This window comes from Triturus cristatus, chromosome 1_2 (assembly GCF_964204655.1).
Source record: "Triturus cristatus chromosome 1_2, aTriCri1.1, whole genome shotgun sequence".
Taxonomy (NCBI): Eukaryota; Metazoa; Chordata; class Amphibia; order Caudata; family Salamandridae; genus Triturus; species Triturus cristatus.
Window position 1 is genome coordinate 134,944,603 of NC_140580.1, and position 25,156 is coordinate 134,969,758.

At 45.6% G+C, this 25,156-nt stretch overlaps 1 protein-coding gene across 2 annotated transcripts in view; it reads right to left on the minus strand.

The window, feature by feature from the left end:
- Nucleotides 1-25,156, minus strand: part of ATRNL1 (attractin like 1) — a 2,333,760-nt gene that overhangs the window by 1,098,989 nt on the left and 1,209,615 nt on the right. For both annotated transcript variants that reach the window (XM_085603276.1, XM_085603277.1), the window contains exon 21: nt 11,830-11,882. In XM_085603276.1, the coding sequence (XP_085459402.1) occupies nt 11,830-11,882 (53 nt within the window). The remainder of the gene's footprint in view (nt 1-11,829; nt 11,883-25,156) is intronic.

Here is a 25,156-nt window from a genome sequence, read left to right on the forward strand (position 1 = left end):
GGGAAGTTGTAAGGATTTACTATGTCTGGGAGTACATTTTGGGTGTACCAACTGAAAGAAAAAGTAAAAACAAATGGAGCGACCTCAGCCGAGTCGGCAATTGCTGAGCACCATGAAGAAAACCACCAAGCCAGGCTACACATGGTCAACCAGTGGTCGGGTGTAACAGCTTCCCTTATCATGCAAAGATGCTCCTCCCTACAGCCTCTTTTAGAAACCCTTGATGTATTTATTTGGTATTCCTGTTGTTCTATATTGATAGATACTAACAAATTAATTGGTCTTTACTCAACACAGTTCGAGCTTACCCTGGTTTATTACCCATTAAGTTCTTTTCTGATTTTATAGCTAAAATGTATGGTCATATTTGACAGAGAAGAAATACAGTGCTCCAGAAAAATGCATTCTGGCATATTTTGTATTTTAAAAAGTTTTTGCTACCAGACCATCAGTTTTGTAAAACAACAAGCAAGTTGGCTAACGCAGAAATTACATAGAATACGTTTGTACGACAATCCTTCCTCATGGTACTGTGATGAAAAAAGTGATGATCAAAGTATCGCTTGAGGAGTGCATAATGAAAAAGAGATGCCACATAATACTTTTATAGTCAAACAGGCACACAATAAACAAATAATAATCACAGAGGACTGATTTAGATGTTGGTAGACCTGGTCCCGCCTTCACTTTGTCAGCGGTCTTCCCTCCTGCTAACTTGCCGGTCCGCCCACTGTATTTAGATGTTGGCGGGTCAATGGAGGAATGACCATTGGAGTCCCACCACCTCCGCCAGGATCTTGGTCCAGTGTCGATGGCGTCAGAGGTATATGCGGCTGTCTTGAGTCCCACCAAGAATACAGCCAAGCCGATTAAGATATGCCTTTCTGCAGAGGCAACTGTGGCGAGAAAACCCCCATACTCGGGTTGGTGGAAATAAAGGAAAAGAGGTTAAAACATACCTTTTAGCAGGTTCCCACTTCCGATTCCATCTTGAACCCCATTTGCCATGTTCTTCCTGTTCTGCTGCTAGTTCACCACGTCGCTCAGCAAGCCCGTTGTCGCCGGAAACTAAGATAGGCTTCTGTGTCACTTGTCTCCCTATCAATCGTGTGTTAATATTTGCTATTGTTGGGTGTATTCTCACATGCAATTATTTTATGTGTCATGCATAAGTGTTTATCTTACAACTTATCTGGTAAAATGAACACAGCTGTATTGACACATAAATAGTTTTTTGGTGGTAGGGGGCGTGGGTGTTGTTGGTGCGCAATGCTATACATAACATAAATGGCATTACACATTACCTACACATACATATTGACACAATCACAACGTATATGTGTAGAAAGATAATGATGAGTAGTACTTACCTGTCTCCACAACACCGTGGCCTCACTATGTCAGGACATCGCCAGCACAACGGGAACATCTAAATCAGCTTAGCGCAAACCCGCCGGCATGACGGCGACACAGTACTGCTAGCCAGCTGAGAAGAGCCTGTCCATTGACACAACTAAATATGGTGGGCAGACCGCCCTCAGCTCGACCGAGTACTGGGAACCGCCACGGCGGGACGACAGTAGTAACATCAAGATCAAAATCAGACCCTCAGTCAAAAAAAGCAAGGTAGATTGCTACAATGTGGGTTATGAACCTAAGCCCTCACCCTGAAAGGGTAGTTTTAGCCTTTGATTTGGTTTAAGGAAATGTATATGTATTAAGTGAAACTGCAGACAAAGGGCCTCATTTAGAGAGTGGAGGAAACTCTAAATACAGTGTAGACTCAACTGATTGAATTTCTTCCACGGTATGTATAAATTGGGAAAGAAATTCAGCCGGATGATTGTACTCCCTTTTCAGAGCTTCCTCCAGAAATCTGAGGATTTTCAGTTGATTTCAAAAGCTAAATTAAGTCCAAAGTGTCCGTCTTTTTCTTATCATTAATTAACCATTTATTAATGTATTTCTGTACAATTTATGTGTCCTAAGGACGGGTCTAATTAAACCGCTGCCTGGAATGTTAATAAGATTTCACTCTTAGGAAATCATTTTATTCTCACAACTTGAATAGGTTGTGGGAAAAGGACTAGGCTGTCAACATCCTATCCGGAGCCCTGATTCATATGAAACATCAAGGTTCCCTTATGACGCAGATCGGTTAACAGCCTGAGTTGTGCGATTAAATTGAGGATATCTTCCAGAAAAATTACAGACGTGGCGCAGCACAAGTATCAGTTTTACCCCAAAAAGGTGCTACAGTATCTCTCGTTGCAGGCATCTGTCTCATGAGTGCAATGGATGGTAACACAAAGACAACATCTGACAATTGATGCTAAAAATATACCTTCAGATCCGGCATTCGTCTTGGCTGTAGGACCACAGGTTGTTATTTCCACGGCATCATTTACAGCTGAGCTATTTTTGGTAATGTACATTATGCATTCGTCCAACCTGCCATTGAGGCTTAAACTGCATAATGGATAGGAGATAAACCTTTCACCTGTTCTGCCTCTTTTGTCCTGGACTTGACTACCCCAAGGAAATGTTTGTATTTCAGGTCTGCTTTCCCTCATGCCAAGACCTGGATCTTTACAGTGGTGAAATCTTGTGTAAATCCCAATTATTGGTTTTGACATATTCTAAAAAGTTGTTTTTATTCTGATCCTTAGTTTACTTTTCACCTGTGGAAGACTTGTGCAAGTAGTACATTTCTCACAGGAACTGTATAGTATTGCCACATGTGCTTTGCTAGCAACTGATGGAGCAGGGTTTTCTGTAAATTAAACCTGCTCGGATTAAACTTCCCATTGTGTAAAAATCACTAACAATTTTGAAATTGACCGATAAAGTGTTACTAGAGAATTTAGATGGAGGAATATAGTTTTAGTAGGCCATAAATGATTCCTGTATGGAAAGTTAATAAAAAGTGCACAAAGAGATTTCCCACGAGCAAACTTGGGTTTGATTTAACGTTTAACTGAACAATATTAATTACATAAAATAATAGTTGATTGAAATGAATTATGAAAATGAAGCTTTATTTTGAACCAATAACCAATCTAATTTATTTCTCCTAGAGAAAAAATGCACTCTTCGTAAAGAAAGTCTTCAAGCTGACTTTAGGGTTAATTTTGCTTCAAAATGTAGAAATGCAGAAATTTGTGTTCTATTCATTATAGATGACCATTGTGTTCTTTCTTGTCAAATGGCTGCTACGTGTTTTGAGTATCTGCGGAAGCTTCCTAATGTCTGAAGCAAAGTATTTGTTTTGTGGATAACTGTGCTAGAAATGTTTCAACCTTTGTTTGGAAGTGTGCCTGTCGAGGAAAAAGAAGAGTTTGATTTCACTGCTGAAGGACGATGATGACGGCATGAAACAAAACAATGAACTTTTGAGAGAGAAGAACAACAGAACTGGTGTGACTTGACACCCTATGCTTCTTGGCCAATTAGCGAAAGACTTCTGCTGATTTTGAAACAAGAATAGGACTGGACTCATACATTTTAGGGTATAACTATTAGTGATATAATCCATGTTTTTAGGCTTGGTTAGGAGAGAGTCGAGGCGTTCGTGTGAGCTGTTTAATTGAGATCCTTTTGCTGACGCTGTCTGTACGCTGACACCTTTAACTTTGCTCCTAATACCTTGTGAGGATTGCCTCAGCTTTCCCTTCCAACCGGAGGGTTAGCTTTTCAACTATTAGCACGCTGTGCTGTAGTTTTCCTAGGTTTGTATGAGATTCTATATTTGCATTTATCTTATTATAATGCACTTTTGTCTCTTACTCTATCCACTCAACTCATGCTCTTTAAATGAGATGTTATTATGAATTATTGATTTTTGTGTTCTCTTGTGTGATGATTCCGATTCGATATTGTGTCTTTGTTTGACCATTTCCATATACTTTACAAAAGAAAAATAGATAAAGCAAAGTAAATAGAAAAACTGAGTCTGTCATTATTAAGGATTGTAAATAATAAAAAAATATATATATATATTCACTTAAAAAAACCATAGGTTTCACACGTTATAGTTAGCTGGACATTTTACTCGTAAAAAACCATTGAAATTCCCCCGTTATAGTTAGTTCAGATAACTATAACTCGCGCGCCCGCAATCCACTGCTCATGACGTCACATATTACATATCTCATGACATGGTCAGTGGCATCACTCATGACATCACTGATGACATCATCCTTGTGATAGAGTGGCGGTCGCGCGAGTTATAGTTATCTGAACTAACTATAACGGGGGAATTTCAATGGTTTTTTACGAGTGAAATGTCCAGCTAACTATAACATGTGCACCCCGCGATTTTTTGAAAAAAAAATAAAATGTTTTTTTCATCCTTTGGGGTCCTTCAGGGACTCCCTGACAAAGGCTAGGGGGTCAGGAACTCTCTACCCTGCCCCCTTTTCACGTTCTCCACCTTTCTTTTTCACTGTCACACTAGAAACACAGAAAATGGCGGCCGACACTTCCTGATTTCGACCGATTCGAACGTTGACTGACATGTAACCACCAATCAGCACGGTGCGCGCTTATAGATATTTATGTACTTTTAACTGCAATTTTCTCAGGAACTACTGAACAGATTGACACCATATATGCAAAAGGCACATGCCTGACCTGAGGACTACCTCTTTGCCAAATTTCAAGTAATTCTGTTCAGCCGTTCGGGCTGTATCTTCGACTAAAGGTCTTATGGGAAAATGCATGGGGAAAACGTGTTTTGGGACCCCCCTTTTTTCTCAGCCCCCGCTTGACGAATCACCCCGAGACTTTCAGGGTAGGAGCTGAGCGGAGCGCCCCATTAGTTTTAAAAATTTTGCGAGGATTCGTCAACCGACGCCAAAGTTATTCAAAATAGAATTTTCAGATTTCCTATGGAAACTCGGTCCTAACTATCTACTGGCGACCGCCAGTAGATTGATTATATATATATAAATTCACTGAAAAAACCATAGGTTTCACACATGTTATAGTTAGCTGGACATTTTACTGATAAAAAACCAATGAAATTCCCCCGTTATAGTTACTGTAGGCAACTATAACTCACGCGACCGCAATCCTCTGCTGATGCTAATACTGTATTTAGACACTTATTTGCCCATGTCTTCTTCCATTAAATTTTAGCTATACATATATTACAAATATTTTTTTTTCATAAAGACACATATGTCATCAGCAGAGGATTACGGTCGCGTGAGTTATAGTTGCCTACAGTAACTATAACGGGGGAATTTCATTGGTTTTTTATCAGTAAAATGTCCAGCTAACTATAACATGTGTGAAACCTATGGTTTTTTCAGTGAATTTGCAAGGTTTTTTAAATGCTAATTCCTAACTATAACGTGTGTGAAACCTATGGTTTTTTCAGTGAATTTGTACGGTTTTTTAAATGCTAAGTTACTTTACGCCATTTGTGGCGTGCGCGCCCACTTAACGCAGTTCGTTCCGTGCGCGCACGGTGCGCTTCGCGCACCGTGCGCACATGGAGGACATATGATGAGCATCGTTGTGACAGGTAAAATATATGTTTTTGACATTGATGATAAACCATGCACAAATGGTGCCCTTCATGCACCATTTGCACAAGGGGTGGGAAGAATGTGGATATTTGTTTTTTTTTTTTATTAGTTATTACCGTACGCGTACGGTAAGCGTAATCGGTGACATTTTCGAAAAAATTAAAATTCGCTTTTTTCACTTGGGGGATCGTTGGGGACTCCCTCTACATGGCTAGGTGCTTGGGAGCTGTCTAAACAGCCCCTTAACATGTTTTTGCACTTTGTTTTTCTACCCCCTGTCAGGGTGCGAGAGAGAAAATGGCGGCCGCCGCTTCCTGGTTTCGACCGATTCGAATGTTTACTAAGATCTAACGGCCAATCAGAATCGCGCTCGCGCACGTCACCGTACGCGTACGGTAAGCGCACCGTAAGCGCACCGTAAGCTGGCTCAGATATATATATTGATTTAAAGGCTATTTTCTCAGAATCTACTGAACAGATTTACACCAAACCTACAAAAGGCACTTCCTTGACATGAGGACTACCTCTCTGCCAAATTTCATTAAATTCTGTTCAGCCGTTCGGCCTGTAGCTCTGTCTAAAGGTCCTATGGAAAAATGCATGGGAAAAACGCGTTTTGGGACCCCCCTTTTATCTCAGCCCCTGCTTGACGAATCCCCCCCGAGACTTTCAGGGTAGGAGCGGAGCGTAGCGCCCCACCTATTTTGAAAAATTTGCGAGGATTCGTCGACCGGCGCCAAAGTTATTCAAAATAGAATGTTGCGGATTTCCTATGGAAACAGGGTCCTAACTATAACTATCTACTGGCGACCGCCAGTAGATAATATATATATATATATATATATATATATATATATATATATATATATATATATAAATAAAAATCCAAACAGCTGTCTCCCACCTCCAACCGGCGAGGAAGAAGCACACGGACACCAACTCGTGCTTCACAGGTATTTAATGTTAATCAGCACCCACACAGCACGCCATTACGCGTTTCGGCCACCAGATGGCCTTGATCACATCAAGTGTGGTATATAGTGTGGTTTGAATAACAGTCCCTTTATTCTAAGTCCTGATGAGGGAAATATTCATCTAGATCAACTCTACGATCTGTCGGGGGACCTAAAATTGATATGGGCCAAAATTCAGTCCTGGGTAAATGAGATTATTAGACTAATTTAGCGCATGGTGTAAAATGACACACACTGCTTTAGCTAGCCAAAACCCCTTTTTCGGTTGTGCCACACGCTATCACAACGTTCATTGTTTGGCTTACAAACTACCCTGCCAACCGAACTAACCGAATAGTCTAACCCATCCTGCCTCCCCCCTATGTAACTCCCACTCAATAACCCTCCACCCATAGCAATTCTGAAACTGCACACAACCTTTAACTATGCCATGAGCCTTTATGGTCCTAGCTCTGGAATCCATAATATTTTTTCCGAGCCTGCCCACCATTGGATCAGGCCCTTCTCTTGCCCCAAATCTTGCCTCTCTTGTGCTTTACTTCCTTTACATCCTCAGCTTTCACCTAATCAGGTCCACAGTTTTGCCTTCCTCCACTTGTCCGTCCGCTACACCCCAAACTAGCAGGCCCTCCCAGCCCTTTGTCCACCCCCAATTGCATGCACCAGGGTGGGCGGTGGGCTTCCTTTCGTCAGCAGGGACGTGGAAAAGTGCCTACCACGCACCCAATGCAACAGACAGAGGGCAGCCGCCATCTCAGTGCTTTTCTCCTCCCTTTCCTCCCAACCCTCAGGCAAGCGGAGCACGCTTGCACTTCCTGCACGCAGTGCCTACATCTGCTGTTTCACCCACCTCTGTGAACCAGTCACAGTGAATGGATAGAACTAGGAAAGTCAAGCAGCGCAAGGAATACAGGCGACAGCCAATTCCAACGTCTGCTCGAACTTCACTACAAGCAAGACAAGCATTGGCATAGCCAATAGGTCTCGCCTTTGGGACCTTATAAGTGTTTAGCCATGCAACACTTGATTTTGTTGCACAAAGGATATTGTGTTGGATAACTAAACACTTATAAGGTCCCAAAGGCGATACCTATTGGCTATGCCAATGCTTGTTTCAAGCCATTTTGGTATAAAGTGATGGGATGGAGATATGAATGTTTGAAGAATTAATATTTTGGTTTGTTTCAGAATTTAAGAAATGGGTGGGCAGGAGAAATTAAACCAGTTGGGCAGCCGCCATTCAACATATGGCACGCAAATGCTCGGACCATTCCCCCATAACACTGATACTGCTTCTACTAGACTGGATAAACCCACAAATAGTGATGCATTCATTCTACCATACTACCAGAAAGTGCATTTAAAGAAGAGATTAGGCAGGTTATTGTTTCCTATTTCAAAACAAATACAGGCTCAGAAGACTCTTATGGGATACACTGGGAAGCATTCAAAGCAGCGATACAGGGGGTGGTCGAATGCCTAGCGAAAGTTCACGGTACACATAAATCGATCCGGTAGACGCCAACAAGTTTAGAAACAGACCTCCAAAACCTGGGGGCCTCACATTATGAGCTGGGCACCCCAGAAATGCTGCATGCCATTCACTTCCAACTACGAGAGTATAGAGACGAGGCAGATAGGAAAAAAAATGTATTAGCAAATAAGCTGTAGCACGGACGTATGGTGAGGGGGGAATAGAAAGGGACACACATTGACAAAACTTCTTAGACCGCGTTGGGTTGACTCAACTGTGGTCTATACAGCCTGAATATGGCAACATCAGATCATAAGAAAATTGTGCAGGAGTTTACGAAATACTATACTAAGCTCTATGAACTGGGAGTGGCCCATAGTACTGTAGATATTAATCAATACTTACTGAGAGCAACCCTGGAGTGGGTAGGGTACTTAGTGAGAGACATTGCGCTCTTCACTCTCTTTAGTGGCGGTCCGGGGTGCGGACGCTGCCTGGCCATTCCTCTACATAATGTTGCAAAGAATGGGGCTAGGGCAAGACATAGTGCGGTGGGTCCAGCAATCAACCAACAGCCAGGGAACGGGTGAATGAGATATTGTCTGAACCACTACCCATTCAGAGAGGTATGCGAGAGGCCTGCCTACCGTCACAGATTTTGTTCACTGTAGCGGTGGAGCCTCTGGTAAGTTTCTTGAGGGAATTCAATGGCAAGGACGGAATTAAGTTTGGCAGGTGAAGAACATTAATATTACTTTATGCCGATGGTATTATGCTGCTGGTCAGGAACTTGGAGGACTCTTAACCCTAGTATCACAGAAATCATAGCATATGGTAGGTGATCTGGGCTTACGATAAACTGTGACAAATCTTTCATAGTAAGACTGACTGAGGACACAGGGGCAGTGACACTTCACTATCCGTTACTATGAAGGGAGGACCAGGTCTGGAATCTAGGCATACAATACCACACACATGGATATCTTACTCAGAGCCAACTAAGGAGTTTCCGTGTGAGGGCGAGGTGGGGGGAAGGTGGAGCACTCAAGAGCCTAATCAAGATGGTAGCAGCCTGAGTGCACACGCTAGCCATTGAGTCCGCACCCACAGAGGGTCTGAAGGGGCATGTGGAGGACCACCCCCCTTCCAGGCTGAGATGCGCAGACTGCTACTACAAATGAATGGCAAACAGACCACCAAATGGATTTACTAAGGCAGAGATAGGATGCCATGAATGCAAAGCTGGAGAGGCATAATTCACGCATAACACAAACGGAAAGCTGCATAATAGAGGAGGAAGACACAATAGTCCAAGTCACCAAAAAACAACAAAATGTGGCAGAATAGTTGATGGAAAAGCAACATAAGTGGGGGGACTAGGAAGCCCGATCACATAGAAGTAATGTGTGCACAATGGAGAATAAATTGCAATATCGAAAATGGATGACTTTGTGGAAAGCTTGCTCATAACAATCTATGGCCAAGAAAACCTGCTGCCTATATTAATAGTCAAAAGAGCACACTGCACCCTGGGGACCGAGCTCTTAAATTATAGAGGCCATGGCAAGATACTGGCCCTTGCATGCGAACAGGGTGAACTCATGTAGGAGGTTAAATACCACAAATGCAGCCGTCGTCATACTACTGTGGATCAGTATGTCCAGTTGTGGGTGGTGTTTGTGGATGGCCATTCGGTAGCCCTGCCAGTCCCCACTGGTGCCGGCAGACTAATGAGCGGCTTAAGAATAGCCATTATTAGTTTACAGTTTGATAATGGTATTGTGTTATCCAGATACTCGTTTTGTAGTCCCCCTGGCATGTCTGCAGTTAAAATGGGGGGAAATTGGGATTGGGGTGAATTTGGATCTATGGGGATAGTTCAAATTGGGATCACTTCTGGAATATTTGAGTTCAGCATGGAGGGAGGTGGAGGGGCATGCTTACATTATTGTTCCTTAAAGCAGCTAGTAGCCTAGCTGATACTCCTATAAACAAACAGCATACTCTAGATATCCATTTGAAAACCACACACAATAGACAAGTTGAGGCAGCCTATGGTTAAACTTATGTCTTGGAACATGAGGGGAGCTCGATAATGGGGGAAGGTGAGGCAAACTGCTGCATATGGTAAAAGAGAGAACATTGGTATCCTGCTGTTACGGGAGACTCATAGTATGGATGGAAGATGCAGAACTGTGACCTCTAGTTGTGTTGTAAATATTTATTTTGGAAACACTCTAGTTATTCCCGTGGAGTTGCAACAGTTATGAATAAAGGTACCCACTAAGGCACCTACTGTCTCTACGATGCTCTAAACTTGTCACACAAAAAAAGCTCACAGTTTATTATTATGGGCCGATCGATTCAATATGCATTTATGAGATACCTACAAGTTCTCAGGAAAAAAATGTACTATAGTCACGTCAGCTCTCCCTACCCCTTATGGATAAAGTGCATGTTTACTTGGAGACCAGTTTCCTGGTGCTTCAAGTTCAGCTGTTAGCAATCTTTGTTTCTCTTTTACATGTAAAACAAGGAAGTGACGCCGTTTAAAGTGCAAACTAAAAAACGCCATTTTCTTTCTTTAGGGCGATGTACAACTGTACAGTGTCGGTTCTCAAAGCTCTGGGTGAAATCTAAAAACATATGAAGTTGGAGGCTTCCATTAAAAGAAGAAGGGTGTGAAAATAAAGGTTTTCATCGGCACCTGTCACAGTTACTTAAAAACATGTCATAACTTTAACACAGGGGTGTTCCAGGGTAGGTCTAGGGCAGTGGAAGACATGGCAGAATTTAAAGAAACGGTAATTTGAAATGAGTTCTATGCAGAGCCAATGCATGCACTTTTATTTTATGTGCCAGCTACAAAAGCTGAGCCTTGAGAATAACAAGCATTGGCCGCGCGATCGTAAACGCGCGGCCGCGAAAGAGATCGCGTTCGCGATCAAGCGCGGCGAGCGATGCGCTTAATGAGCATGAGGAGGAAAGCCTCTGCTCGTAAGCGCGCGCCCGCGCACATGCACTGTAGCTCTAGGCCGGCCATGGCAGCATTTTTTTAAGCACTCACAAAAAGTCTCGCCAGACCAGCGCATGCGCTGGGTCAGGCGAGACCTAAAAAACATAACAGCGGGGTACCTGCACATATAAAAAAAAACTATGTAAGAAAAGGGAAACTCCAAATAGGGGTCTTCGTTCTAAGTTAACCCCAGCAAAATCCCTTCCCATCAGCTCTGCAAAAGTAAAGCTGATATAGTAATTTCTTTGGTCTCATATTTCTTGTACTTTATACATCTGAGGACAAGTGGTAGTAGCGCACAATGCTACCCTTGTGAAATTACCTCTGATGACATCACAAGAAGAATCTCCAAACCTCTCAGCCCGGTGACAGGTTATTATTGCCCTGCCCATTAATGAAGGAGGTGGCAAGCAAAGAAACACCTGCCTGCGAAACCCCCCTTAAAGGTGAAGGTATTAAGACCACTGTACACGCTGGGGAAACCACAACAGTGTTTGGAGGCAGCAAGCACCAGTAGAGTGGTAGCAGTCATAGATGCGGCACAATAGCCTTGCATGGGCAGCCGGTATAGGTCGATTCTTACCCATCAGAATCTGCTTAATACAGAACAGCAGAAGTGAGGAGTTTCAATAAACTGAAGGACTTTCGACATGAAACTTGTACAGTGATTGGTAAATCAGCCTGGATTTAATTTGTTTGCCACGTGGCTGTGCATTCCAAGCAATGTAATAAAAATATTAGATTTCTTTTTATTGTGGCTTCATATTTGCCCATTCTGCTTAGTCCGATACAATTGCAAAAAAATTGACAAAAATAATAATTATTACTCACAATAGCATGTTCCCCTCAGTGGGTTACCAAGGTACCGATTCTCAGAGTCACACCTGCAGCAAGATATGAAAAAAGTACTAATTAGTTCATAAAGCAAGACTGGCAGATTTCACACACGCACAAGTGCCTACGTTTACAAATAAAATAAGAGAAGCGCTTTTATTCAACACACACCGCCCCTGTTGTGCTCTGATCAGCATATCTTTTCGCACACTATGCGCTTTGCCTGCGGTTGTGTATTATGTGCACTAGCAGGATTTGGGTCTGGCTGAAACATTACAGGGTCTCATGCGCAGAGGCTGGTAGAGGCACAGTGGTGTGCATTATGCCGCTACCTGCCTCAACAGATTCTCAAACCCTTCACAGCAGAGGGACTTTCCACAAATACAGTCACAAAATCAGCCTCCGATTATTACTGGTAATTGTTCTGCGATTTATTGTGGAAGTAGCAAATGATTGTATGGTGGTCTATAAGGGCCAGCAGACCTCAGTGCCAGTATTCACGTTTGAAATATGCCTTCTTGGTGACCCTTGCCCACTAAAGTACATCCCAATGCCAGGGCAGAAACATGAGCAAAACGTCCCCATGTTTCTAGATTGATCAGGGAAAGGGTTTTCTACACAGGGAAAAGAGAGAATAAAGTTGTTTGAAAATTTTTCTGTTAAAAACACTAACCCAATAAACTCACTCTTATGTATTGTAAATACAACAGACAGTCAGAGTAGGTTTTCGTGGAGGAGCAGGCATGCAAATGTATGACTCCTTCGACTTCCATGAGTGCTCCCAGAAATGTTTGTAAATCCCCAGGAAGTTGGGATCTATTTGAGTGTTTGCAGGCTCCTACTTTCCAATAAATGAGTTTGAAACAGCCACCATTTGGTCTCTGTGAAGAGCAGCATAGATCCTCCTCAGTAGAGCATCTGTCCATATTTGATTAGTGCCCCCCAAAAGCTTCTTCCAGAGTTTTCTGGTTTTAACACACAGAGGAGATGCAATTACAATACAAATTACGCCAGTAGGAGGTTACCATGCATTTAGAAGTCTAGCTCCTTGCCTGAAATCTAACGTTCAGACTTGATTTATGGGGAGAGCTTGTAAGGCACACATAGCACAGCGATTGCAAAGCATTTGGTCCACCTCATCGCCAACCATCTCTGACTTAGTAAAGCCTGCAAAGAATTTCTGTTACCTCAACAGACAGTAACCATTTGCTGGCTTATGTTGGTCAGTTGATGGTTAGGAGTTCATACTCCCAGAAGACACTTCAGCGTAGGCACACTACCAATATTTCAATAAATTAATAAAACAATAAATGTATGTTGGTCTTGGAGAGACTTGGATCCCAATCAGTCTTCTGTACTGTCAATATTGTGTGTGGTTGGCTGCTGGTTCCCAACCAGTACTAACCTTAATGCAGCAGATGTTTACTAAAAAAAACAAAGTCAATAATGGTGCCACATTGGCCATGAATGAGATGCTGCTCTCCAACCTTGCGGACCTCCTAGGAGTCAGGGCAGGATACCACAAAGGATACGGGCCAGTTGTGCACTTCTTTCTTATCTGACCTCGTGTTGCACTGGGAGAACAAATTATGTAGTGTTTGACACATGTACATCCATTTTTAATATTAACAAGTCCCTTATGACTTTATCAGGCTGACCTTGTCACAATTTTTTAACGACCTCACCACCATACAGTGGTTGATGCAGGCCCATATGTCAGTGGGTACTGCCAGGCAAAACACACCTTTCATTAAAAGCATGAGATGTTCCTCATCTCTCGCATTGGACTCTTTCACTTGTATGTACTATCTAGTATGCCCCTTATCCCAGTTGTGTTGCATCCCTCCCCCCAATAGAGGGATGACTCTCAGGCAAACAGAAGTAAAGGCATTATTGACATGACATCAATTACATCCTTCAAGAAAGGGGCGATTTTAGTTTAAAGATCCTCAGGCCCACATGACGCGGAATGACAGACACGGACACCTGGATATGTAGTGTAGTAAAAGTGGCCCAGGGCACGTGCGCCCGGCCCCTTTTATTAACACGGTCACCTGACTGGTGACGCCTGTGGTGGGTGGGTGAATAGTGTGGGCTACATCAGCAATGGAACACTAGAATGTATCCAGCCGGATACTACAATCCTCTATTGGTTAAGATTCTTTGGCAAGTTTCATGCCCAAGGTCGAAGGTTTGGAATAACAGGTCATGCATGGGCATGCCACCCGTCCTGACATTGTGCACAGCCCAACTCCCAATGCTTGTCAATCTGGCACTGGGCCTTGACAGAACTGCCGGTATCTGCCCTTCAATTCTACCCCTCGTTGAATAAGCAAATGACCCTCAGAGAACTTTCGTGAACCTTTGAAAAGAATAGTCCAAACAGAAAGTCATGTGAAAAAAGCATGGCCCCTTATGCAACATATTTTACTTTTCAGATGTGTGGGATCAAATGACCGCCAACTACCTAAGCAGTTTCGTTTTAACGTCAACTACTGATTGCCTCCTTGAGTTTTCTTTTTTACGTCAATACTAGCCTACAGTCCCACCAGAGCCCCTTGCTCTTCCCTATACTGATTGCTTGAATAAAGTTTTACAGTCCAGTTGCAAACTCTCTGCACAGTATTTGTTTTAAAACTATATCATTTATTGGGTTTTCAGGCAAAATACATATAATCATCTCCCATCGTAATCTTCTGTAATTTAAACTAAAATGTGCCTAGCTTAGTTTTCTAAACTATTTCTGCGCTTAAACCCTTAAAAGGAATAACCTACAAATGCATTATCCAGTGAGAACTAACTGCATATTTCAAACAAGAAAAAATACTTAATTGTGGGTGATCTAGTAATGTACGTTTGCCTGCCACATTCTTAAATTAAACTGACTGCCCTTGAGTTCCTGGAGTCCAAAATACTTAAAGCTGCAGCTGATCAATTTATATGTCACACTGTGTAAGAAGGTGGTTTGGATGGTCATTATAATGCCGAGAGGGGTGTTAGTGTCTCAGTTTTTGCATTGAATTGGCCTTTCGGGTAATCTGGCAATGCCAAATGCGCTCACTTTTTTTGCCTCAGCCACAGGATAAAAAAAAAAAGAAACAACCCACACGCTTGCCCTTTCAAGCTAGCCCATCTGACAGCACCAGACTAGCCGAAAAGCGAGTCCAATACTGCTCACATGCATCTTGGACACTAAACAAAACTGAAGCTATATGTGCTGCATGGAGCCCCGCTCCAGGCCCTATTGGAGTAATGATTTTTTTTTCTCAAAACTCTTTTATTGTCAGCTGATATAGCGTTTGTATACATTACAAAGCAATGAAAACATACAATTTTCCATATCTTAAACATCGAGCAAGTGACTATTATATAGTAGTTGAATAATAAGAAACTAAACATTTTGGAACCGTGAACGACAGCCCCAAACATTGTAACACAGTGTTTCACATACTGTAAAACAGAACCCCGATTATGCACTGCACGCCCATCGATATAACTCAAGTCTATCTGAGCAGCCATAAAGCCCCATGTTACAGCCCTATATAGTTTCGACGTCCGCAGGGTGCAGAGGAGGTGGCTTCAGTTCAAGGCCCCTAAATTTCTCCCACCGTTTCCAAATCTTATAATGTTTCTGAGGGCACCCTCTTGCTTTAAAAAGAGGTTGTTCCTGACCCATACACCAGTCGAGACCTGCTTGCCAAGCGCTCAATTTGGGTGGGGACGGATACTTCCATGCTCTAGCAATGTCCCTTCTAGCCAGGATGAGACCCAAGAACATTAGATGCTTTTTAGGTCTCGCCTGACCCAGCGCATGCGCTGGCCTGGCAAGAATTTTTGTAAGGGCTTCAAAAAATGCTACCGCCGGCTACAGCTTGCAGTGCATGTGCGCGGGCGCGCGCTTGAGCAGAGGCGCCATATGGCATTCCGCATGCTCATTAAGCGCATCGCTCGCCGCACTTGATCGCGATCGCTTTCACTTTCGCCGCACGATGGCTGCGCGCGCACCACTCCCTTTATACTTTCCCTTGTTAACTTTTTTATCGCTTGTTTTTAAATTTTTGTTTTGACATGAGTGGTAACCAATGCTATTCCTCTGTTTAATTCAAAAACCTAAGGTTCAAACGTGGTGATTGTGCTTAGAAAGGCGTGTGTTTCTTTTGAAAATGGATTTGGGTGTTATCATAAATATGGAAAGAAGGAAGAATTGACAACAGTAACAAACAAATGCAAATAAAAAGCAAAATTCATTATAGGGTCTGGAAAACACCCTCTCTGTGATTTTCTTTGCATGAAGCAAAACAGAGTAAACACTGATAACCCCTGATTGTTACAATACTTAAAATACTGGAAATCACTAAAAAAAGACACCAATCCTCGACAAATAGGAGCTGAAGCAAAGAAAGACTAATTATGTGTGGTGCAACGCAAAATTGGCTACACGTTTACTAATCACAATTTCATAACATAAACTTGACATATATTTCTAGAGTGCATTTACTGTAGTACTGGTGCTTGTACTACACCCCATGCAAAACACATAAGTGTCTTTGCATATGTGGAACTATTTGTGCAAGATTGCAAATCATTTACACCTACTTTTGCATTACGAAACGTCTCTGGCTTGGTGAAAATCATTTCAAGGGGATGAAGTAATTCAGTGGTTTTCTTGCATCTTTCTTCTGGGTTTTGTTCATTGATCCTGTGGCGGAATATGCTGTGGATTTTGTGAAGCTAGCTGAATTATTTTATCGACACAATGTTCCTCTCGGGTATGAACAAAAAATGTAAAAATGCATTTTCATACTTATTTAATATGACCCTTTATTAATATTTCAAGCAGCCTGCTTTGTTGAAAATCATAATTGGTCTCAGCTATGTGGCTAAAAGTACCAAATCACAATCTAGTATAATAATCCTAATCTACCGCTGCATCACAATTATTTCAGACGTTCTGTGGCAATGGATGCCCAGAGATACTGCATTAATCTTCTTAATTTTTATATGCCAGCCTTTTTCTGCACTTTATGTGTGGGAGAATCATACCTACCAACTCACACAATGCCAGAGTGTGACACACGATATCGGCTCCCATGACACAGTCACCATGGGGAGCCAATAACACACTGTGGCAGGGAAAACGAGCTGGAAACTACTGTAAATAGTGGTTTTCCAGCTTGTTTTCGAGAGGCTTTAAACTGTTGTCCATTAAGGTGTGTAAAAACACCCAAAGACATCGGCACCAGCCTCAGCAAGCTTTTTCGGTCGAGCCTGAGCAGCGCATGCACTGCGACGAATGCTGTCTTTGAGTATGGACCTGAAGCTCCCCCCACTCTCTGCCCATATTTTCCATTGGCTTGTGTCGTTGTCCCTTGAAAATGCTGGCTTCTGATTTGTTACAAGGCTTGTTAGTGCCTCCTTAGCACCGCCTTGACTTCCTTTGTGGACTGGACCTTTTGCTTATGTTGTTGCACGGTATGTCTTATTTAGTCTGTAAGCACTATTTGCTTTAATGCGTTTCTCCTACTGCAGGAATGACATAACTTTCCTGTAACTTTCTGTTCGCCATGCATGCTTTGACTTTCCAAGCAGCCCAGGACAATGGTGGCCCCTTCTCTGAATAGGTCTCGCATTTATAAGAGTTTGAGCCATTGGCATTGTAAATGACAATGCCTTTTATATATGTGATAATTATCAGAACAGACAAATAAAAGGCATTGTCATTCACAATGCCAATAGCTTACACTCTCGCAAATGCGAGACCTATTGCATTGCAAATGCTTGTTGTATATATTATCCCCTATCTCATCCGTTATATGCACCAGAACAAGCCTAGGTGAAGAAGGCACAACCCACCCCAATACTTCAGATAGACACGACCCCCCTCCAGAACCGGCCCAAGGCTGCACAGTTTCATGTTGTGTGGGGCAGTGTACCCTCCTCTTCATGACATCTAAGGCACATCGGGGGAGTCTATCATCCCTGCCCTCCAAAGCCGATACCTAGTAAAATATGTGCGGTGCAGGTATTTAAATTGAATAAGCCTGAGACAAGAGGCAATCGCCGCGTAACACGGGGATTCCAAGGCTTCTCGCCAGTCATCCCCGTCCAAGGGGCCCAGGTCCGCCTGACATTTATCCCGGAGGGGATCTAAGGTCGTGGACAGATTTGTCACTAACGTCTGGTATATCTTCGCAGTTTTATGATCACCCAAGTCCCCCATAAAGACTTTCACCTTGATAGGGTTGAATTCGGGAAGAGAGTCCAGGTGTGAAATGTACGGGGATAAGGCATGTCGCAATTGCAGGTATTTGTAGAATTGAGTATGTGGCATAGCATATTCGAGCCTAAGGTCTTGAAATGATTTCATCGTAATGCCCCTCATAATGTCACTCAGCATAGAGATACCAATGGCATCTCACTGTTTAAATCCTGCTAGTGCAGTCACTTGCGGCATAAGGCCGCTCTGCCAGAGTGGGGTCTCCCTCGTCAACCGCCGCAGCCACCCCACCCGACGTAGTGAGTCTGTCCACACACCGAATACAACTAGAGTAGCGGGCGGCAGCCTGCGCAACTCCCTCGGCGCATATACCAGTCTGTGCGGCAACATATCTCCCATCAGCCATTTCTCCACTCGATATGCTGGGTCAGTGCTGATGCCGTACCACCAATCATTTAGAACCAATAGGTGAGATGCCGTGTGATATGACTGGAGATCGGGAGTCACTATACTCCCGCAAAAGGTGGACTGGAAGCACGTCCTGAGGAACACCCAGGCAGCCTGGTCGTGCCACAAGAAGCGGCTCAGCCTAGAATTAAGCTGTTGGAACCACAAAGGTGCAATCTGAAAGGGGTTATTCTGTAGTTGGTATAGGAGGTGAGGGAGGGAAACCATTTTAAATATCGCAGATCTTCCCAATGTAGAGAGAGGCATACGGGACCACGCATCCATCTCCACCTGTGTACGTGACCAAATAGTGGCGATATTTCTATCCCATGACACCGATTGTGTGTCTGAAACATATACACCTTGATATTTCAGCCCGATCGTAGCCACCGTCACCTCTGCTGCCCAGGAGCCCTTTTCCGATCCCCCGCGCACAGGCCAAAGTACAGGTTTTTTGGCGTTCATATATAAGCCGGTGTGTTGGCCGAAGATCTGCATGATGCAGAGAATACGTGGACCTGTCCGTTGAGTATCCATAATAAAAAACAGGACATCGTCATCATAAAGATCGATCTGATCCGAGAACCCACCCGGCCATTCAAATCCCGTAACCTGTGCGTCAATACCAACCCAGGCGTCTAATGGTTCCATAGCTAGGGCAAATAGATACGGGGGGAGGGGACAACCTTGTTGGGTGCCGCGCCCTAAGAGAATGAATCGGACACCGCACCAGCGATTCTGACCGAGGCTGAAAGGTCAGTGTAAAGAAGTTTAATATATGAGATAAGGCGGGGGGCGAAATTTAAACGGTGTAATAAAGTAAACAAATAGGTCCACCCCAACGAGTCGAACGCTCTGTCAATATCGGCTAAAAGCAGGGCCACCGGACCCTGAAGGCTATCAATGGCCGCAACTGCATTATGCACACATCTAATGTTATGACGGGTAGTTCGCTGGGGCATAAAACCGGCCTGGTCTGGGTGAACCAGTCCGGACATATAGGGGAGAATGCGATTGGCCAACACCTTGACCAGTAATTTTGCCTCGAGGTTCAACAGTGAGATAGGGCGATACGAGGAATGCTGATCTGGTGGACAGCCCGGCTTGGGGAAAACCACGATTTTTGCATGCGACAGTCCGGAGGAAGCTTCCTCTCATCGAGGGCTGCATGTATCGCTTCCAGGTAATGGGGAAGGAGTTGAGTCTGAAACGATTAAAAAAATTCGCAGGGGAAGCCGTTCGGTCACGGTGCCTTCTCACCTCTTAAATCGACCAACGCCGCACCCAGCTCATTGACTATCAGTGGGACATCTAAATCCCCTTTAACACTGTCAGAAATGGCCTTGGGAGGCAAATCGTCAAGATATTGGTGGACGAGAGGTTCCGGGAGGGCATCCCTGGGAGCATAAAATGCCACGTAGTACGCTGCAAAACTAGCAGCAATTTGAGAAAGGTCTGTGAGTATCCGGCCATCCCCGTCAGGGATACCTGGTATGCTCACTGGGCAAAGAGCACGCTGGCACATACGATGTAGCAACAAGCTTGATTTGTCTCCCAATTGGTAAATTCTGCTGCGGGATGCCAACCAAGCCTGTCTTGCCACATCACGAAGGGTACCAGCGTATGTTTGCTAGGAAGGAGCAATTGGGGGCGTTGTGCTCCACCATGTTCATCCCTACATTTCTGTTTGAGTTCCAAGATCCGGGCCTCGGTCCGACTCAGAGCCCCCCCGACACTGTTTCCGTTGGGCGGCACAGTATGCAATATCCACTCCCCTTATGCTGGGCTTCATCGCCTCTCAAAGCATGGCCAGAGAGTCCACCGTGCCCGAGTTCTCAGAGAAGTAAGTTGCAAGGGACTGAGGACGAGTATTGTGGGTCTTGTAGATGCCACGGTGATAAGCGCCATCTAAAGGGGGGGCGCGCCACTTCTAGGCGGAGCATTAGGACCACCGGAGAATGATCCGACAGACCTCTAGGTAAGATATCTGTCCCTGCAATTCGACCAAAGTAGGAGTTTGGTATGAACACGTAGTCCAGCCTGGAGAACGAGTCGTGGTCAGCCGAGTAGTATGTGTACTCATATGTAGCAGGGTGCAGATGCCTCCATGTGTCCAACCACCCCATGTTCATCATGAACGTGTGTAGCCACGTAGGTCTCGAAAGCTCTGGCGCCGTGCGCAAGCGCCATCTGTCCTGCACCACATTTGCCGCATCATTCCAGTGCCCCCCCAACAATAGAGAGGCCCTCAGGTATTTCCAACAATTTTGCCGATAGGCACTCAACAAACGTGTCCAAAAGCGGAAGAGGTGCATAAATACTGCCCATGGTTATAGTTTCCCCATATAATGTCCCGAGACGATGACGTATCCACCGTGAGGGTCAGTCTATGTTTTAGAATGAATATAAGGGATTCAGCGGTGAAGGAGTATGGCCACCCCCCGGGAGCCACTGGTGAACCCTGCGTGGAAGACTTGTATATAACCAAATCGAGCAAGACAACGCCTTGGTACCCAGCAGATGGGTCTCTTGCAGAAGAAGAACATCGGCCAGGGCCCGCTTGGCCTGTCGTAAGACCGCACCTTGTTTGATCTTATTGAGTGCCCCCGTATGTTCCAGCTAACCACCTGGAGCCTACCTATGGGGTCAACTACAGGGCAAGACATTAAGAAAAGCGTGAAAGTCTGGGCTGTCGCAGGGCATTGAGAGCAGCAATGAAAACGACAAGGACACAGTGTGATCAATAACATTCAACAAAACCAACCCCTCCCCCACCCACCCAATACCTCAAAACAGCTGAATCATCTTTTGCGGTATGAGTCACGCCGCTGCCCCAACGGGGGCAGGGCACAATCCCATTCCAAGAGTCCCCAAAAGAACTGTCCCCAAACATCAACAGGGTTCTCAGATACTGAGAAAAGAGTTATGGGGGTGGGTCTCACGTGGGCCCGTGATACAGCAAACGTCGTTGGCGCTGAAGCCAATATAATGAGAGTTCTTCACGTTGGTGACGGGGTTCGCCGAGTCTCCTCTAATCTTGATGCAGATGTACTTCGTGATTTGGAGCGGCGTCTCGAGCGATACCTGCGAGTTGATTTTAGCTTAGGCCTGGTCGCTGGTCGTGTATACTCTTCAGACGATGGGTCGGGTTCGAAACGTGGCGGGGTATGCGGCCTATATCGTAGTCTCTCGTCCGCCCAGATGAAGACTTCCTCCGGGGAGTCGAAAAAATGAGTACGTGACTTGTATATAACTCTCAATCTGGCCAGGAAAAGGAGCGCATATTGGATTTTGAGTTCCTGCAACCGGGCTTTATCAGCCGTAAAGGATTGGCATCGTTGGTGTATCATGCGCGTATAGTCCGGAAATATTAGGATGTGGTGAGAATCGAAGTGGAGTTTACTGGTCAGCCTGGTCTGTGCAAGGATGGTGTTGCAATGGTGAAAATTCAAAAGTCTCGCAATAACGGGCTGTGGTCGGGCCCCCGGTGGTGGTTTTTGCGTAAGGGCTCGGTCTACACGTTAATTATAAAGCACAGCGACAGGGACGCCTGAGGGATACAGCTCCCTATCCACTTTACCAGGAACTGTTCCATATTGTTACCTTCACAGTCCTCCGTACAGTCTACGGAGCGAAGGTTGTTTCTCCGAGCTCTTCCTTCTGCATCCTCCGCCCTGATCGCCAGCCCCTTCGTGATGGATTCCAGGGAGGTCACCCGGGCCTGGAGGGACGCAGTTGTATCTTCCACCATGGAGATGCGGGTTTCAGCCTCGTTGTTCCTATCCACCGCTCTACACAAGTCCTGATGGATAAGGGCGACCTCAGACCCCACCTCACCGATTTTGGCCTCGAGCGTCTTGCGGGACTAGGTTATCGCCGCCCTCAGAGACGCATTATCTGGCCCAGACAGGGCTTGGCTCAATGATTCCAGTGCGTGCGCCCCCGATCCTGCGTATCGATCCAGGGTGCTCTGCTTCCATACCTTATCCCTGGTCATTGTGATGGTGGCAAGTGGACGACGACCAGACAGGGAGGGGTGCGGCACTGCCAGGTATATCTTGCTCTGGACCAACGGCTCCAGTCAATATGCGACAGGGCCTCCACCTCTCTGTCTCGTATCTAGTTGGCAGGAAGACAGGCCTGAGGCGATCTGCACACAAGCTGCACCAGGACCAGCCTGGCCGCCTCCGCACACAGGTACCTCTGCGCCCCCCTAATAGGTGTCACCCATCCGCCCAGACGGTGTATTGGCCCCTCACAGGATATCCGCCGCCAAATAAGGGAAAAGGCCCTCCTTTTAACTCGTAATCCGATATTTAGCCAGCGGAGAGCCCCAGCCAGGCCGACAAACCCACAGCACTGCACAATCCTGAAGCTCCGGATCAATATACACCCCGCAGCCGGGCCTCTTCTATCACCGCAGGCACAGGCGCGCCCACTGAGCCCCCCCTGACTGGCAGTGGAAATGAGGGTGGTCGCAAGTGCCAGTCAAGGTCCCAGGAGTAATATTCAAGGGGGGGGGGGGAGGGGGAGCGGGAGCCCCACCCCTGCTGCCCCGGTTGCAGATACAGACAGGCCTCGCTAGCGGCCTCCACACTCCCGATGTTAGTATGGGGCCCAATGCATTCACCAGCACATCCACGGGGCCCTCACCGGCCGCCGCCACCAAGGTGCACACCCTTTCGGGACCGGGCCCCAACGCAACGGCCAGGCAGCATCCAGCACCCCTCGTGCGCTATGCTAGGGCGCGAATTCAGGAATCCATGGGGGGGCGGCCCCGGCCGCGGATACGCTGTCCGGGGAAACAGGCGAGCCCCGGCTGGGCTCTACTGAAACCCCAGGTCGCAGGACACCGCTGGCGCCGAGCCGGCAGATCACTGTTGCGGTGCGGCCGTCTGGAAGCGGTCAGGACATCTGGGAGGCACCCGCCTCCGCTCCACTTTCAGGGGGCAACGCGAGGGCTCCCATACAGGCTGGCCCCGAGTGACAGCCGCAGGCTACGGCGAGGGGATGATCTTCAAATTTCAGGCAGCAATCTTCACTGCGCTGGCTCCCGGACGCTCCTCAGAGGCTCGGATGGGCTATGGGAGGGTTGAAGAACACCAGTAAGCGCCGAAGACCAGGATAAAAGGTAGGATAACGGTCGAGCCAATGGAGCTCGTCTACAGAGCGTCTCCCATGTTGGACCTCTTGGCCACGCCCCCTGGAGTAATGATTTTTAGTGCCGTTCAGATCTCACCACTAATCTAAATGATCCTGGGCTAGAGAGGACCATGGACACCAAGGCTACATATCATTCTTTATTCCAGCTAGGTGGGAAGGCAAAGGCCGCCCTTCAGGGGGCCTTGTGATATGGGTTGCTGTCCATCTGGGCTGTGTGGCATCACGGCTCCCATGTAACTCTGATGACATCCTGGTGGTCTCATTAACATGGCCAAACAAAGCAAACCTCTTGTTGGTTAACATCTATTCCAGGCCGATGGGAAAGGCAAAAGAATCACCGACTTTTAATGAACTCTCGAACTTTTTATCTGAACTGTCGACTGATTCATATTATGTGGTGGGTGGGGATTTTAATTCTCACTTTGAGCCACTCCCCGGCCTTCAGGAAGGGTTTTTATCAGATGAAGAAGCTAGGTGGGCAGTACCAGGGGTTGATGTTCCATCTCCGAAAGCTTGGACCCCATTAGCGTTGCAAATCACTGCCCTTACCTTAAGGTATGGACTTAGAGCGTGTAATGGGAGAGTTAAATCGGACACACCAGGCAAAAATACCTACAACCGCTGGGGAAGAGAGTCACACTTGGACTACATTCTGGTCCAACTAGCGAGGTGGTCAACTGTACAGGATTTTAGGGTAATAGATAGGTTGGATAGTGACCATAATGCCCTCGAGTTAGATCTTGTTCATCCAGCACCTCAGGGCTTAGTGACCCAGGAAGAAGGGAACCACCCCACGCTCCTTATAGACAACAGTAGGAGAAGAATTAGGTGGGAGCATCTGGTCACAAAAAAGGACAAACTCCCACTGCTCTATGCAGAGATTACCCCTATCCTGGAAATTGTTGGGGACCTTGATAGTGTAGCAAGGAAAATAGACATAAGGAGCAAATTGTCTGATGCCCACAAGGAACTTATAAAAGTTGCGGCACCCCACTTCACATGTAAGGTACGAAAGCCAAGAGAGAGGTGCCAAGGCAAAACCCAATGGTACAATGTGGCCTGTAGACGGGCCAAAACAGAACTCCTCGGAGTAATAAAGGAGGGCAAAGGAGGGGAACGCCTTAAGCAATATAGGCAAGCCTATAAGAAACTTCTCGCCCAGGCTAAAATAGAATGGGAGGAAAACCAGTGGGAAGAACTCACTAAGGCCCTAGCAGTGCAAGATCAACGCCTGTTCTGGAGAATGGTGAACGGGGGATCAGGGAGTTTACATTCGGCAGTGGAGCCTAACATAGCTCCTGGAGTGTGGCAGGCCCACTTCCAGTCCTTATACAGTGCTGAGCCCGGAGAACTTCCTGTGTCAATTGAACCAGAAAGGCAGGGCTCTCAGGTGGACCAAATAACAATGAGTGAGGTCACTGCTGCCATTTCAGGCCTGGCTTCGGGGAAGGCCCCTGGGCTGGATGGGCTACCGGGAGACCTGTACAAGCAGGAGCC